Below are 17,108 nucleotides of genomic sequence, written 5' to 3'. Positions count from 1 at the left end.
GTCCTGGGATCAAGTCCCGCAACAGGCTCCGCACTCTGCGGGGAGCCCACTTCTCCTTCTCCCACTCCCCCTGCTTGTGTTCCCTCTCTCACTGTGTCTCTGTCAAATAAATATATAAAATCTTAAAAAAAAAAACATCCCTCAGTTAATGAATAAAAAAAAAACCCATATTCTCAAATAATGAAAAACTATTTTAATAGATTTTTTAAAGACCCAAAGAAAATGTATTTAAAAATGCAATTACCCCAATTTAAATTCCTATGGATAGGTCAGACAGCAGCCTGGATACATCAGAAGTGACAATTAACTAGGAAAATAGAAGAAATAATTGAGAATATAAGGAGAGAGACCAAAAAACAACCATGGAAACATGAAAAAGAGGTTAAGAGATATTAAGTTTAGATAAGAAAGTCTAAATATCTTTTGAGATACCAAATCATAGATTCAAAAAGCCAAATGAAATTTATTATGTTGTTAGACAGGATATAGTACATCATGTTTTTATTGTAGTGTTCAACGTTTTATTAGTCGCACATAACACCCAGTGCTCATCCCAACACGTGCCCACCTTAATACCCATCACCAAGTTACACCCTCGTTTGTTTCCTGGAGTCCAGAGTCTCTCATGGTTTGTCTCCCTCTCTGATTTCATCCCATTCCATTTTCCCTCCCTTCCCTGTGGTCCTCAACTCTATTCTTTATCTTCCACATATGAGTGAAACTATATGGTAATTGTCTTTCTCTGCCTGATTTCACTTAGCACAATCCCCTCCAGTTCCAACCATGTCAATACAATGGTGGGTATTCATCCTTTCTGATGGCTGAGTAATATTCCATTGTATATAGAAACCACATCTTTATCCATTCATCTGTTGAAGGGCATCACGGTTCCTTCCACTGTTTGGCTCTTATGGACATTGCAGTTATGAACATTGGGGTGTTGTGCCCCTTATTTTTACTACATCCTTATCTTTGGGGTAAAGACCTGGTGGTGCAATTGCTGGGTCATAGGGTAGCTCTACTTTAAACGTCTTGAGGAACCTCCACACTGTTTTCCAGAGTGGCTGTACCAGCTTGCATTTCCACCAACAGCACAAGAGGATTCCCCTTTCTCCATAACATCACCAACACTTTTTTCCTATCTTGTTAATTCTAGCCATTCTAACAGGTGTAAGGTGGCATCTCATTGTTGTTTTGATTTGAATTTCCCTGATGGCTAGTGAAGTTGAGTATTATTTCATGTGTCTGTTAGCCATTTGGATGTCTTCTTTGCAGAAGTGTCTGTTCATGTCTTCTGCCCATTTCTTGACTGGATTGTTTGTTTTTTGGGTGTTGAATTTGAGAAGTTCTTTATAGGTCTAGGATATCAGCCCTTTATCCAAAATGTCATTTGCAAAGATCTTCTCCCATTCTGTGGATTGCCTCTTAGTTTTGTTGACTGTTTCCTTTGCTGTGCAAAAACTTATCTTGGTGGAAGTCCCAAAAGTTCATTTTGCTTCTGTTTCCCCTACCTTTAGAGAGGCATCTTGAAAGAAGTTGTGGCCAGGGTCAAAGAGGTTACTGCCTATGCTCTCCTCTAGGATTTTGGTGGATTCCTGTCTCATGTTGAGGTCTTTCATCCATTTTATCCTTGTGTATGGTGTAAGAGAATGGTCTAGTTTCATTCTTCTGCATGTGGTTGTAGAGTTTTCCCAACACCATTTATTGAAGAAAATATCTTTTTTCCATTGGATGTTCTTTCTTGCTTTGTCAAAGATTAGTTTATTGTAGAGTCCATTTCTGGACTCTCTATTCTGTTCTATTGATATGTGTGTCTGTTTTTGTGCAAATACCATGCTGTCTTGATGACTATGGCTTTGTAATATAGCTTGAAGTCAGGCATTGTGATGCCTCAGTTTTGGTTTTCTTTTTCAACATTCCTTTGGCTATTTGGGTTTTTTTCTGGTTCCACACAGATTTTAGAATTATTTGTTTTAGCTCTGTGAAAAATGTCTATGATATTTTGATAGGGATTGTATTGAAAGTGTAAATTGTGCTCTGGGCAGCATAAACATTTTAAGGATATTTATTCTTCCAATCCATGAGTATAGGATGTGATTTCGTCTACTCAATTTCCTTCAAAAATGTTCTGTAGTTTCTAGAGTATAGATCCTTTGCCTCTTTGGTTAGGCTTATTCCTAGGTATATCGTGGTTTTTGGAGCTGTTGTAAATGCAATTCTAATTATGGAACATTATTAAGATAAATAATAAGACATCCAAATCTAGATACATAAGAGCATACCTGCAGTAAACAAACAAAAAAAAAAGTTTTTTTCCCCATAAGTAAAATCTTTAAAGTAACCAAAAATTGTGGGAAAAAGGAGCAGAGTGGGGAACAGATTATGTTCAAAGGAGAAACAGGTAGACACCTGATTTCTAAAGAGCAATTATGAAAGACAAAGGGCAGTGGAATGACATTTTTTGTATGGTTAAAGAAAATAACTATTCACCTAGGATTCTCTATGCAGTGAAAATGTATATCGAGAGTAAGAGGAAATAAAGACATTTACTTATTTTTAAAAATTTTTTATTCATTTGTAAGAGAGTGAGAGAAGAGGAGAGAAAGAGGGAGCACAAGTGGTGGGGAGGGGTAGACAGAGTGGAAGAAGACTCCAGACTGAGCAGTGAGCCTGAAGTGGGGCTCGATCCCAGGACCCTGGGATCATGACCTGAGCCAAAGCCAGATATTTAATCAACTGAGCCATCCAGGTGCCCATTAAAGACATTTTTAAATAGAGGTTCATTACCTGGCAGTTCTCACTTATGAAAATTTTAAAGTATGTATATAATGTATGTACCTAAAGTATGTACATTATGTACATAAAGTATGTACATAATCCCAAATAGAAATTCTGAGATGTAAGAAAAAAAAAACTTAAATATATAGTTCAATTTAAATGAACATTGAGAGTATCATATAAAAGTTATAAAAATGGTCAATTATTTTTTAAAGATACAAGACAGAAAACACAAAGCAACAATACACATAAGTTTGAAGCCAAATAAATTGAGTTAAATGTATTCAAAATTCCTTGTATTAACATCATCCATGGACAGGAGAAAATCCTCACTAGGATATTAGCATATCAATAGTAGCAATATATGAAACAAATGAATGAAATCACAACTTAATTCAGTTTCCCTGAGAAATGCAAGGTTGGTTTAACATGAGTACATAATGTAATTCACCACACTGACAAATTATTAAAAAAGTTATCTCAATATATGCAAAAGAAACATTCATTCATTCAACATTCATCCATGATAAAACTTAGAAAACTAGTAGTATAAGGGATCTGTTAATATAGTTGTAAAATAAAGACCTCGGTGACCCCATAATAAATGCTCTTTGGTGTTCTCACCTTTTATAATCCTTTTCCCTTAAGTGTAGCCAAGATCTGTGACTTGACTCTAGCCATTAGAACATGGCAACTATAAAGAAATCTTGCAGATAAAATTAATTGTTAATTTCGAGTTAATCAAAAAGGGATTATTCTATGTAAGCCTGATTGAAGCAGGTGAAATCCTTAAAAGACGACTGAGCCCTCTCTGCAGGGAAATTCTCCTTACTGGCCTCACGAAGTAAAAAGCCATATTGGAGAGGTCTACCTGGCAAAGAACAAGGAACAGCCTTGCTATAAACTGAATATTTCTGTCCCCCCAGCTCCCAAATTAGTGTGTTAAATCTTAGTGTTCAATGTAATTGTATTTGGAGGTGGAGACTTTGGGAAGTGATTACTCATGAAGGTGGAACCCTCATGAATGGGATTAGTGCCCTCATAAAGGAGTCCTGAGAGAGCTTCCATGGCCCTGTGCAGTACGAAGAAACAGGAGGAAGACCACCATCCATGAACCAGGAAGCAGGTCCTCAATGGACACTGAATCTGCCAGTGCCTTGACTTTGGACTTCCCAGCCTTCAGAACTGTGAGAAACACTATAATAAGATAGTTTAGCAAGACAGGTGATTCTAAGCTCAATATGAAGAAATAATTTTATTTCTATAACCTAGCAATAGGAAATGAAATTGACTTTTTAAAATAATATTTATAATAGGATCAAAAGTATCAAATAACTGGGAATAAATCTAAAAAATATCTGCAAAATCTTTATAGGAAATTTTTTAAACATTGAGAGTTAATCAATTAAAATAGTATTTGGAAAACTCAGTATTATGAGAGAGAAAACACAGGCAGGGGGAACAGCAGGCAGAGGGAGAAGCAGGCTCTCCAGTGAGCTCAGAGCCCGATGCAAGACTCAATCTCAGAACCCTGGGATCATGACCTGAACCACCCAGGCATCCCTGATCTGAATTTTATCATAAGGAAACATAAGAAAAACCTGCACTGAAAGACATTCTACATTACTGGAATTAACTCTTCAAAAAATTAAAAGTCATGAAAATCCGGGAAAGACTGACTAAGGAACTGTTCAAAACTGAAAGAGACTAAGAGACACAACATCGGAACTAAATACATGGCTCTGAACAGGACCTTCCTTGCTGTAAAGGATATTACAGACAAGTGACAAAACTTAAAAAGAGCATGAGGACTAAATGATAGAATGTATAGGGTGCTTAGGTGGCTCAGTCGGGTAAGCAACTGCCTTGGGCTCACGTCATGATCCCAGGGTCATGGGATGGTGTTCTGTATCAGTCTCTGTTTTCAGCAGGGAGCTTGCTTCTCCATCTCCCTTTGCCTGCCACGCTGCCTACTTGTGCTCTCACTCTCTCTCTCTCTCTCTGTCAAATAAATAAATAAGATCTTTAAAAAATATATAGTTGACACGGTTTGAATGGGTGCAGCTACATGCAGATTTTTTCAATAAATACATGACAGTACTGTCAGTGTATTTTTTCTTCCTTATGATTTTAATAACATTTTCTTTTCTAGCTTACTTTATTGTAAAAATATAATATGGAATACATATAACATACAAAACACAGGTTAATTAACTGTTTTTGTACAAGTAAGTTTTCTGGTCAACAGCAGATTATTAGTACTCAAGTGCCTGGGGAGTCAAAAGTTATTCACATATTTCTGACTACAAAGGGTCAGTGCCCTTAACCCCTGCATTATTCAAAACTGTATTAGAATTAATTGTCTGATTGACAAGGTTGTACAGTAGTTATGTGGAATGTACTGACTTGTAGGATATAAATGCTATGTGAATCAGGCATAATTTAATAATTGTCTTGCAAATGGTTCTGTGGTAAAAGTTCTTTTTTTTCTTCTAATTTTAAGACTGTTCTCAAAAAGTAAATAAAAAATAAACAGAAAAGGTGAAAAGCCTTAGGCAAATCTTATCTCACCATGAGGGAAGAGCTATGCATCAGTATTTAAAATTAAAATTATACATAAGTTTTATAGCACTATAAAAATTAGAATACATGCAAACATTGACAATAAACTTAGCAGCAATATATCAAAATAATGTCTAAATCTAGGTTCATATGTAGTAATAAAATTGGAAAATAACCAAAAGTTATCAATTAACATGACTGAAGTATTCATGAAAACTTGGTTGGTTGGGTGCTGTTTAGAAAGCTGGTATATGGGCAGTCTGAAGCATGTAAAACCCAATAAGGCTGACTTCCATATAAAAAATCTGCTTAAAAGTTAGTTAGCTACCAAGAAACATAGCTTAAAATATTATTATAAACTTTTATGACACACATGATCCAAAAATATTTTCCTTTAAGAAAGATTTTTGCATATCATCCATTTAATAGGACACAATTAAAATGTTGTATAAACATCCAGTAAATAAATTTTTACTATTTATCTTTCAGATGCTATACTTTTTCTTCAGAAACTCTGAGTACTCTCTGTATGCTTTCTGTACATCGTCACAATTTATATGTCTTTCAAAAGTAGATTCTAAAGAGGTGGCTCCACCAGATGAGCCTGATTCAAATTCAGCAGCAACTGAAAAGAAAAAGAATTACAGTCTTTATCTAAAATACTTCATTCTTAACTAAAAGTTAGTAAAAAAAAAAGTTGAAGCCTTATGAGTGTTATGAAGAATGAAAAATATCTAATACAACTACAATATAAAATACAAGATTACTTTTACATATATTTTGCTCACGGTTGCCCACTGAGGTAATTGCTATTGTGGATAAATATCAGAGCTTCTGTTTTTCTCATTACAAGATGATAACAGAGCCCGCCCGTGAACAATCATATAGGACAGACTGAAAAATCAAACAGGCAATTTTCAGAGTTGAACATAAGAACGCACAGAAGGAAAATCCTAGTTTTCTATCAATATTGTCTGCTTTTTGGTGGAGGGGATATGTAAGCTGATACCTGAAGGACAGGGAAGAAGCGTGCCAGGTAGAGGGAAGACGCATATACAAAGAACGTACACAGAGAGTGAGAAAGAACACTTGTGGAATTGCAAGTAGTTGACACTGAAGAGGTGCGAGAGCAAAGCCGCAGAGTAGGGTAAATGTTAGCGACAGAGAAGGCTGAAAAATCAGGCAAGAACCAAACTGATTTGGGTGTTTTTATTCCATGTACAGAGCTTGGAATTTTACCCAATGGCAAAAGGTAAATCAATGACAAAATCAACGACTGGAGATTTAAATGTCACCTGTCAAGTGACAGCTATTTGAACTATAATTGCTTAACTAAGTATCACCTAAGACAAGACTGCTTTTTTTCTTTTTTTTTTTTTAAATTTTGGTTTTATATCATTAGCAGAAACAAGGATTTGAGAAAGCCCGCATATTCAGGTTGACAGTTCCAGAGGGATGGCAGAAGTGAGGGAAGATTACAGCTTGAAATAACAGCTAAATAGACATTTGGAGATTTTTTTAAAAAGTCTGAAAAACGATGACTAAATGAGGAATAAGTATGTTCCTCATTATGTTTATGTTTACATTTTTATTAGATATATATTAAAAATTTTAGCATAGTACCTATTATCCAAACAATGGAAAGCAATGCCATTTACCATTCATAGTTTATTTCAGAAATCAATAACCATCTTAGTTCAGAAATTTGGCAACATACCTTCTTCTAGTTCTCTAGTTATATTTTTTTCCAACTCCTGCTGCATCTGAAATAAGTCAAATATTATTCATAATGTTCAAGTTAAACAAGAGACATTATTGTAGGAATTATATATAGCTTATGAAATGTGAACTTAAAATAACACTATTAGAGACTAAAACTAAGTTAGGGATTGCTTAACTAGAAAGATAATCACATAAATAAATAAATCCCTACTTATTTTAATCTTAGGTAACAGAAGAAATACATGTAACACTATTTAGATAAATCTGATAAAAAGTACAATTAATATTGGTCTATTAAATATACATAATTTCTGGAAGAAGAGGAATATGGCAGAGGCATAGAGGACCATAGTTTTGTCCAGTCCCTGGAATTCAGCTAGATAGCTTTCAAATCATTCTCAACACCTGTGAACTCAACCTGAGATTTAAGAAAAGAACTGTTATAATTCTACAAATAGAAAAGTGACCACGTTCTGTAAGGTAGGAGGTGTGGCATGGAGAAATGAATCCAAGGTGCTATATGGGAAGATAAACTGTTAGGGGTGCATAAACCGCCTATCAGAAAGTGATATAGCAGTGGCGTGCAAACTGGAACTTTTATAAGTCTAATCCGATGAGGGACATCCCTGCTTGAAAAGCACTCAGGTGAAGAAGTAGGTCGGAATCCTAGGTAGAACTGCCTGATCTCAGGATCCCCGGGGTCACAGAAAGAATGGGGTGCCTGAGTATGGGAGAGTTCCCAGGTTTTTCAGCAGGGAAGCCAGCTGCAATCAAAGAGCAGAGGAGGGGCCTTCAGCTCAGTGTTGCCATTAACCACAAACCCCAGCCCGTTGGGTAGCCGCTCTCAGAGCAGGGGCCAAACATGCAGAAAAACCAGGGCAAGACCTCCTCCCTCCCCCTGGAGGAGTGGCATGAATGCAGCCACAGGAGACTGCAAAGTTTGGAAACTCCAAAGGGGGTTGCATGGCTGAGATAAAAATGCTCAAAGGCTGGGCGTGCAGAGAGTGCATACAGAAACCAGGGAGACAAGAGTGATTGACAGCTTTTCTGTGAGGGCACACTGAAGAGTGGAGGGTGCCCGCTTTCAGCTCTAGGGCTGGACACTGGGAAGCTCACATTTTCCTTCTAATCCTCTCAAGCGGTGTGGAAAACCATCAGGGAACAAAAGCCACAAAGAGGAATCTGGAAGCCCTTACTGAGCCTGGCCCCCTGGCAAGGGCAGTGCAATACCACCAGGGCAAAGACCTCCCAGAATCAGCTAAAGCTCAAAGGCTCCTCCCCCAGAAAATCAGCAAGAACTTCCCACTAAGATCTACTTTAACCAATCACAGAGAACTGCAAAACTCTAGTGCTGGGGGAAAATACTATATAGAACTCATGGTTCTTTAAACTTTCAAGTTTAATTTTCTTTTTCTTTTCCCATTTCAACCAATTTCTCATTTTATCAACTCGGGTTTTTAAAACTTTTTTAATTTTAATTTTTATAGTTACATTCTATCCTTTCATAGTGTTTAACTTTGTTTTGCATATATATATATTTTTTTCTTTCTTTACAATTTTGGGATGTAGTTCCCTCTAACAAACAGACCAAAATATACCCAGAATCTAGTGTATTGTTCTGTTCTCATTACCTATCTGATTATATTCTCTCTTTTTAAATTTTTATTTTATTTATTTATTTTGGTTCCTGGTCTCTTCTGATTGGCTTCAGATTATATTTCTCTGGGGTTGTTGTTGTTATTTTAGTATTTTGTTCTCTCATTTTCTATTCTTCTCTAGACAGAATGGCTAGATGGAAAAACTCACCTGAAATAAGAGAACATGAGGTACTACTGACCGTCAGCGACCTAATCAGTATGGATATAACTAAGATGGCAGAATTAGAGTTTAGGATAACAAGTATAAAAATACTAGCTGGGCTTGAACAAAGCACAAAAGACACTGGAGAATCCCTTTCTGGAGAAATAAAAGAACAAAAATATACCAAGTTGAAATCAAAAGGTTATTAAGGAGATGCAATAAAAACATGGAGGCTCTACCTCTGGAAACAGTATGGAAGTTCTCCATGAAGTTAAAAATATGACCCAGTAATTGTACTGCAAGGTATTTACCCCAAAGATGCAAACATACTGATCTGATGGGGCACCTGGACACTAATGTTTATAGAAGCAATCTCCACAATAGACAAACTGTGGAAACAGCCCAAATGTCCATCAACAGATAAATGGATAAAGAAGATGTGGTGTATATGTAAATACAATGGAATATTACAAAGCCATCAAAAAGGATGAACTCTTACAATTTACAATGAAGTGGATGGAAACGGAGGGTACTATACTGACAGAAATAAGTCAATCACAGAAAGACAATTATCATATTGTTTCATACATATGGGGAATATAAGAAACAGTGCATAGAATCATAGGGGAAGGGAGGGAAAACTAAATGGAAGAAATCAAAGAGGGAGACAAATCATGAGAGACTCTTAACTATAGGAAACAAACAGATGTTTGCTGAAGGGGAATGGGATGGGGGTAGGGATAATTGGGTGATGGGCATGAAGGAGGGCATGTGATGTGTAAAGCACTGGGTATTATATACAACTGATGGTTAACTTTAACTAAACACTATATCTGAAACTGATATATCATATATCAGCTAATTGAATAGAAATTTTAAAAAATTCATCACGTACATAATGGGTAATGGAGAAATAAAACCCTACTTTTACAGACTTACTGAACTATAACTAATAAATATTAACTATTTCAAATTTTAAAAATTGGAGGCTCTAACTGCTAGGATAAATGACACAGAAAGGAGAAGTAGTGACATAGAAGACAAAATGATGGAGAATAAAGAAGTTGAGAAAAAAAGAGAGATAAACAATTACTGGATCACAAGGGGAGAATTCAAGAGATAAGTGATACTATAAAGCAAAACAATATTAGAATAACTGGGATCCCAGAAGAGGAGGAAAGGGGGTGTGGTAGAAGGTATATCTGAGAAATTATACCAGAGAACCTCCATAATCCGGGGAAGGAAAAAGTCATTCAAATCCAGGAGGCACAGAGAACCCCCTTCAACATCAATAAGAATAGGCCAACACCTTGATATATAGTAGTGAAGTTTGCAAATTTCAGAGACAAAGAGAAAATCCAGAAAGCAGCTCAGGACATGCCAGAAAGGACTGTCATGGTATAGTCAGGGTGCTAAACCAGAACAATATGCAGCCAAGAATACTTTACCAGCAAGGCTGTCATTCAAAATAGAAGGAGAGATGAAGTTTCCAGGACAAACAGAAACTAAAAAATTTGTGACCACCAAACCAGTCCTGCAAGAAATACTAAAGGGGATCCTTTAAGCAAAGAGAGAGACCCAAAGTGTCATTGACCAGAAAGGAATAGAGACAATATACAGAAACAATGACATTACAGGTAATACAATGGCACTCAATTCATATCTTTTGATAGTTAGCCTGAAAGTAAATGGGCAACATTCCCCAATCAAAAGACACAGGGTATCAGATTGGATAAAAAAAGCAAGACCCATCAATATGCTGTCTGCAAGAGACTCATTTTAGATCCAATAACACCTCCAGATTGAAAGTAAGGGGGTGGAAAACCATTTACCGTGCTAATGGACATCAAAAGAAAGCTGGGGTGGCAATCCTTCTATCAGACAAATTAGATTTTAAGCCACAGAATACACATTCTTCTCCAGTGCACATGGAGCTTTCTCCAGAAGAGATCACATACTGGGTCACAAATCAGGTCTCAACCGGTACCAAAAGTCTGTGATCATTCCCTGCATATTTCTAGACCACAGTCCCTTGAAACTTGAACTCAATCACAAGAGGAAATTTGGGAAAAACTAAAATACATGGACACTAAAGAGCATCCTACTAAGGAATGAATGGGTCAACCAGGAAATTAACAAACAAGTAAAAGAATTCATGGAAACAAAGGAAAATGAATATACAACCGTTCAAAATCTTTGGGATGCAGCCAAGGCAGTCCTGAAGAGGGAAGTATAGAACAATACAAGCCTTTCTCAAGAAACAAGAAAGGTCCTAAATACACAACCTAACCTTCCACCTACAGGATCTGGAGAAACAACAGCAAAGAAAGCCTAAATCCAACAGGAAAAGAGAATTAATAATGACCAGAGCAGAAACCAATGAAATAGAAACCAAAAGTACAGTAGAACACAGCAACAAAACTAGGAGCTGGCTCTTTGAAAGAAGTAATAAGATCGATAAACCCCTGGCCAGGCTTTGCAAAAAGAAAAGAGAAAGGACCCAAATTAATAAAATCATGAATGAAAGAAGAGAGATCACAACCAATACCAAGGAAACACAAACGATTTTAAGAATGTATAATGAACAACTATTTGCCAACAAATTAGGCAATCTGGAAGAAATGGTAACAGAAAAACCTGAACAGACTCATAACCAGCAAGGAATCTGAAGCAGTCATCAAAAATCTCTCAACAAACAAAACTCCAGGGCCAGATGGCTTCCCTGGAGAGTTCAACCAAACATTTAAAGAGGAATTAATACCTATTCTTCTGAAGCTGTCTCAAAAAATAAAAACGGACAGAAAACTTCCAAACTCTTTCTATGAGGCCAGCATTACCTTGATCCCAAAACCAGACAAAGACCCCAACAAAAAGGAGAATTATAGACCAATATTGCTGATGAACACGGATGCAAAAATTCTCACCAAGATACTAGCCAACAGGATCCAACAGTACATTAAAAGGATTATTCACCGTGACCAAGTGGGATTTGTTCCTGGTCTGCAAGGGTGGTTCAACATCCGCAAATCAATCAGTGTGACACCATACATTAATAAAAGAAAGGACAAGAACCATATGATACTCTCAATAGATGCAGAAAAACCACCTGACAAAGTACAGCATCCCTTCTTGATTAAAACTCTTCATGGTGCAGGGATAGAGGGAACATACCTCAATATCATAAAAGCCATCTACAAAAAGCCCACAGTGAGTATCATTTTCAATGGGGAAAAACTAAGAGCTTTACCCCTAAGGTCAGGAACACAGCAGGGATGGCCACTCTCACCACTGTTGTTCAAGTAGTACTAGAAGTCCTAGCCTCAGCAATCAGACAACAAAAAGAAATAAAGGCATCTGAATCAGCAAGAAGTCAAACTCTCACTCTTCGCAGATGATGTGATACTCTATGTGGAAAACCCAAAAGACTCCACCCGAAAATTGTTAGAAGTCCTACAGGAATTCAGCAAAGTGGCAGGATATAAAATCAATGCATGGAAATCAGTTGCATTTCTATACACCGACAATGAGATAGAAGAAAGAGAAATTAAGGAGTCAAACCCATTTACAATTGCACCAAAACCCATTAAGATACCTAGGAATAAATCCAAGGTATCTTGGGTATTCTATAGTTTTCAGAGTACTATCTGAAAGGGATAGTACTATCCCTTTCAGATAGTACTCTGAAAACTATCTGGGATCGGTACTCTGAAAACTATAGAACAAGGGATCGGTACTCTGAAAACTATAGAACACTCATGAGAGAAACTGAGGAAGACCCAAAGAAATGGCAAAAATCTTCCATGCTCTGGGGCGCCTGGGTGGGTCAGTGGGTTAAAGCCTCTGCCTTCAGCTCAGGTCATGATCCCAGGGTCCTGGGATTGAGCCCCGCATCGGGCTCTCTGCTCAGCAGGGAGCCTGCTTCCCTTCCTCTCTCTCTGCCTGACTCTCTGCCTACTTGTGATCTCTGTCTGTCAAATAAATAAATAAAAATCTAAAAAAAAAAAAAAATCTTCCATGCTCATAGATTGGAAGAACAAATACTGTTAAAATGTCTATGCTTCCCAGAGCAATCTATACATTCAACGCAATCCCTATCAAAATACCATCAACATTTTTTCAGAGCTGGTACAAATATTCCTAAGATTTGTATGGAACCAGAAAAGACCCCAAATGGCCAAAAGAATGTTGAAAAAGGAAACCAAAGCTGGTGGCATCACAATTCCAGACTTCAAGCTCTATGACAAAGCTGTCATCATCAAGACAGTAGGGTATTGCCACAAAAACTCACACATAGATCAATGGAACAGATTAGAGAGCCCAGAAATGGACCCTCAACTCTATGGTCAACTAATCTGTGACAAAGCAGGAAAGAATGTCCAATGGAACAAAAGACAGTCATTCCAACAAATGGTGTTGGGAAAACTGGACAGCCACAAGCAGAAGAATGAAACTGGACCATCTTCTTACACCACACATAAAAATAAGATTCAAAATGGATGTAAGACCTGAATGAGAGACAGGAACCCATCAAAATCCTAGAAGAGAACACAGGTTGTACTCTCTCTGACTTTGGCCAAAGCAACTTCTTGCTAGACACTTCTCCAAAGGCAAGGGAAACAAAGACTTCATCAAGATAAAAAGGTTTTGCATAGCAAAGGAAACAACTGACAACACTAAAAGATGACCTACAGAATGGAAAATGGTATTTGCAATTGACATATCAGATAAGGGGCTAGTATCCAAAATCTATAAAGACTTATTAAACTCAACACCAAAGAACAATCCAGTCAAGAAATGGGTAGAAGAAATGAACAGACATTTCTCCAAAGAAGACACACAAATGGGCAAAAGACATGAAAAAATGCTCAACATCACTTGGCATCAGGGAAATAAATACAAATCAAAAGCACAATGAGATATCACCTCACACCTGTCAGAATGGCTAAAATGAACAAGTCAGGAAACAACAGATGTTGTCAGGCATGCAGAGAAAGCAGAAGCCTCTTACACTGTTGGTGGGAATGTAAACTGGTGCAGCCACTCTGGAAAACAGTATGGTGGTTCCTCAAAGAGCTGAAAATAGAGCTACCCAATGACCCAGCAATTGCACTACTATGGATTTACCCCAAAGATATAAATATATTGATCCAAAGGGGCACCTGCACCCCAATGTTTATACCAGCAATTTTATTGATTTGTTTATTTGAGACAGAATGAGAGATAGAGAGCACGAGTGGGGGAAGAGGCAGAGGGGGAGGAAACAGCAGACTCCCCATTTAGCAGACAGCCTGAAGTGGGGCTCTATCTCAGGACCAAGGAATCATGAGCTAAGCTGAAGGCAGTCACTTAACCAACTAAGCCACCCAGGAACCCCTTGGTACCCTACATTAGACCCCATTTTGGGCATTCAATGAGAGGGTACCTTTTATGAGAAAGGTCTAAGTAAGAAAATTCTAGATGGGAATACTTGTAATATACAGCTGACCCTTGACCAACATGGGTTTGAATGGTGCAGGTCTACTCTACTTACACATGGACTTTTTTGAAACTGTATTTTAGTGTATTTTCTCTTATTTTTTCTCAATAACATTTTTTTTTAGCTTTATTGTGAGAATACAGTATATGATACAGGTAATATAAAAAACCTGTGTTAATGAACTATTTATGTTATCAGTAAGGCTTCCAGTCACTAGTAGGCTATTAGTAGTTTAGTTTTTTAGATTCCATGCAGAAGTGAAATCATATGGTATATGCCTTTCTCTGCGTTATTTCACTTAGCATAATACTAGGTCTACCAATGTTGTCACAAATGGCAAGATCCCATTCTTTTTTATAGCTGAATGAATATTTCATTGTATATGTATCACACATCTTCTTTATCTGTTCATCTATTGATGAGGTTGTTTCCCTACTTTGGTTATTGTAAATAATGTTTCAAAAAACATAGGGGTGCATATAACTTTTCAAATTAGTGTTTTCATTTTCTTTGGGTAAATACCCAGTAGTGGAATTACTGAATGGTACTGCATTTCTATTTTTAATTTTTTGAAGAATCATAACACTTTTTGACAATAACATTATATTCAGGCCTTATAAAATTAATAATCTGACAACATTACTAGACAGCCTTGTAAGATTAATAACTCAATACCACTTGATGGGAGAAACTTTTATTGAAGCAATTTTATAAAGCATTAATAAATACTATGTAAAATATAAAACACTTTTTTATATGACATGACTTAAGGAATTACCAATGTGATGTTATTGTCTTTTCCCCAAAAGCTTTTCCTAAATATTTACTTCTGTGACTTTTATTTCCAGGTGAGAACTGTGTTTAGATGGTAGAAATAGCTAGAAGTCCACTAATAAGGAGAACGCATTTGCAATTTTATTTATACTTTTCCATTTATCAAAAAAATAGGAGGGTAAGAAAATTACACACAGGAAAAAAACTTGCAATATATCAGCAAATTTTAATTCAAAGAATTATTAACGAAGGATTTTCTCATAAATGTTAGTTTTCAAACTATTGCTCATAGAAATCTAAGTCTCCACTGAGACACAGCAGGATTGAGGGACAAGAAGTCTACAGGTGTAGTCTTATCTCTCCTTTAGTTAAACAGCTCTACTTGTCTCTGTTTTATATAATACAGTTTAATGCAAAAAAAAAAAAAAAAAAAGATAAGTCCTATTCTCTGGAAAAAGCAGTTTTTCCCCAGAGGTATAAAAGTCACTAACTTAATCAAAGTCCCTAAGTTTACATAAGAGACAAAAAGGCCTCAGAGAGATTGTAGTTTGCCTGAGGTCAAAAAACCACCTAGTTGCAGGCCAGGAATGTGTTTTAGTTACTTCCTCATATTCAGGAAAAATACATGCATTTTTAACTAGAACTCAGAGAAAATGAATACATAAAACTTCGTCATGTGGCTCAATAAAGTTAAGGCATTAGGCAGAAAACAGCTTTCTAACTAAACTATACATTTTTACAGTCATGAACAAAAATAAAGGAAGAGAAGTTATCTTAACTCCTCTTAGTAACAGTCAATATACTCAATTTATAAGCACAAATTTTTTTAACTTGAAGGGACAGGGAACTTGAAGGAGAAAATCTTTAGTTGAACCAAAGAACCTGAAACTAGGAAATTCTTTCTTGAAAGAATTATTCATTTCCTTCAAATAAAACTTGGTTTATCAAAGACAATCAACAAATGAGTTACCTATGTTGTGAGTTATTAATCGCAAAATTTAAAACACTGAACAGATTTCTCTTTGCCATCTAGCCTTTCCATTAGCTCACATGTACAAAAGACACGATTAACTTTAATTATACATTAAATCCACTCAGAAATTATAGGTAAACCTTCATTTCCATGTGAGAACATTTCTCTACCTTCTTCATGACTGGAAAGGAGATTCACCTAATGGGTGAATTTGGGAGAAGGCACTAAGCAGTGCCTACGTGCTTCCAAATCTCTTCCTTGAAAAGCTATGCCTGCCATAGTAACATGAATTGAGGTCTGCTTTCATCTTTGTGGGATGGGCATCAAACATCTCTTCCTTCCATTTACAACTGTGTGTGGAAGTGCCTAATTTGGAGTAAAGTATTAGGAAGTTCGCTGTGGCTACATACCTAAACCACATCCTCCAATTTGTTAGTATGTATTAAAGTCACTAAGCTTATCTCCAGCTGCCTGACTCCTGTGTTCTCAAATCAGAAAAAGAAGAGCAATGTCATCTGCCACCTACTCCACCACAGTTCCAACAAGAAAAATAATCAGACAATACTTAGAAATGGTTTCTTCTTCCTTGACTTTATACCTAACATTCATTGTTCAAAGTAACATACTTTAAAGAGGGAAAAAATTGAAAAGAACAATTTCAGAAATAAACACAGAAAGTCTAGGAGGAGATAGAGGAATATGTTCCAAATGAAAGAACAATACAACACTTCAGAAAAATAACTAAATGAAACAGAGATAAGTAATCTACCTGATAAAGAGTTCAAAGTAATGGTCATAAAAATGCTCAGCAAACTTGGGAGAAGAATGGACGGATTCAGTGAGAACTTCAACAAAAGGAAAATATAAAGAAGAACCAATCAGAGCTGAAAAATATAATAACTGAAATGAAAAATACACCAGAGAGAATCAACAGCAGATTAAAAGCTGCAGATGAACAGATCAGTGATCTACAGGACAGGGCAGCAGAAGTCATCCAAGCCAAAAAACAAAAAGATAAAAGAA

The 17,108-nt window shown here is 36.5% G+C and overlaps 1 protein-coding gene across 1 annotated transcript in view; it reads right to left on the bottom strand.

The window, feature by feature from the left end:
* Nucleotides 1-5,825: 5,825 nt before the first annotated feature.
* The window catches only part of LOC111139305 (ankyrin repeat domain 26), a 131,311-nt gene continuing 120,028 nt past the window's right edge, over nucleotides 5,826-17,108 (bottom strand). Inside the window, exons 39-40 of the mRNA XM_022491551.1 lie at nucleotides 7,058-7,103; nucleotides 5,826-5,965 (exon numbers count right to left, since the gene is read on the bottom strand). Coding sequence (XP_022347259.1) covers nucleotides 5,826-5,965; nucleotides 7,058-7,103 — 186 coding nt within the window. The remainder of the gene's footprint in view (nucleotides 5,966-7,057; nucleotides 7,104-17,108) is intronic.

The sequence above is a fragment of the Enhydra lutris genome, unplaced genomic scaffold (assembly GCF_002288905.1).
Source record: "Enhydra lutris kenyoni isolate GAN:26980312 unplaced genomic scaffold, ASM228890v2 scaffoldscaffold99, whole genome shotgun sequence".
Taxonomy (NCBI): Eukaryota; Metazoa; Chordata; class Mammalia; order Carnivora; family Mustelidae; genus Enhydra; species Enhydra lutris.
The sequence above is the reverse complement of the archived record's forward strand: the minus strand, read 5'-3'. Positions and strand labels throughout refer to the sequence as shown.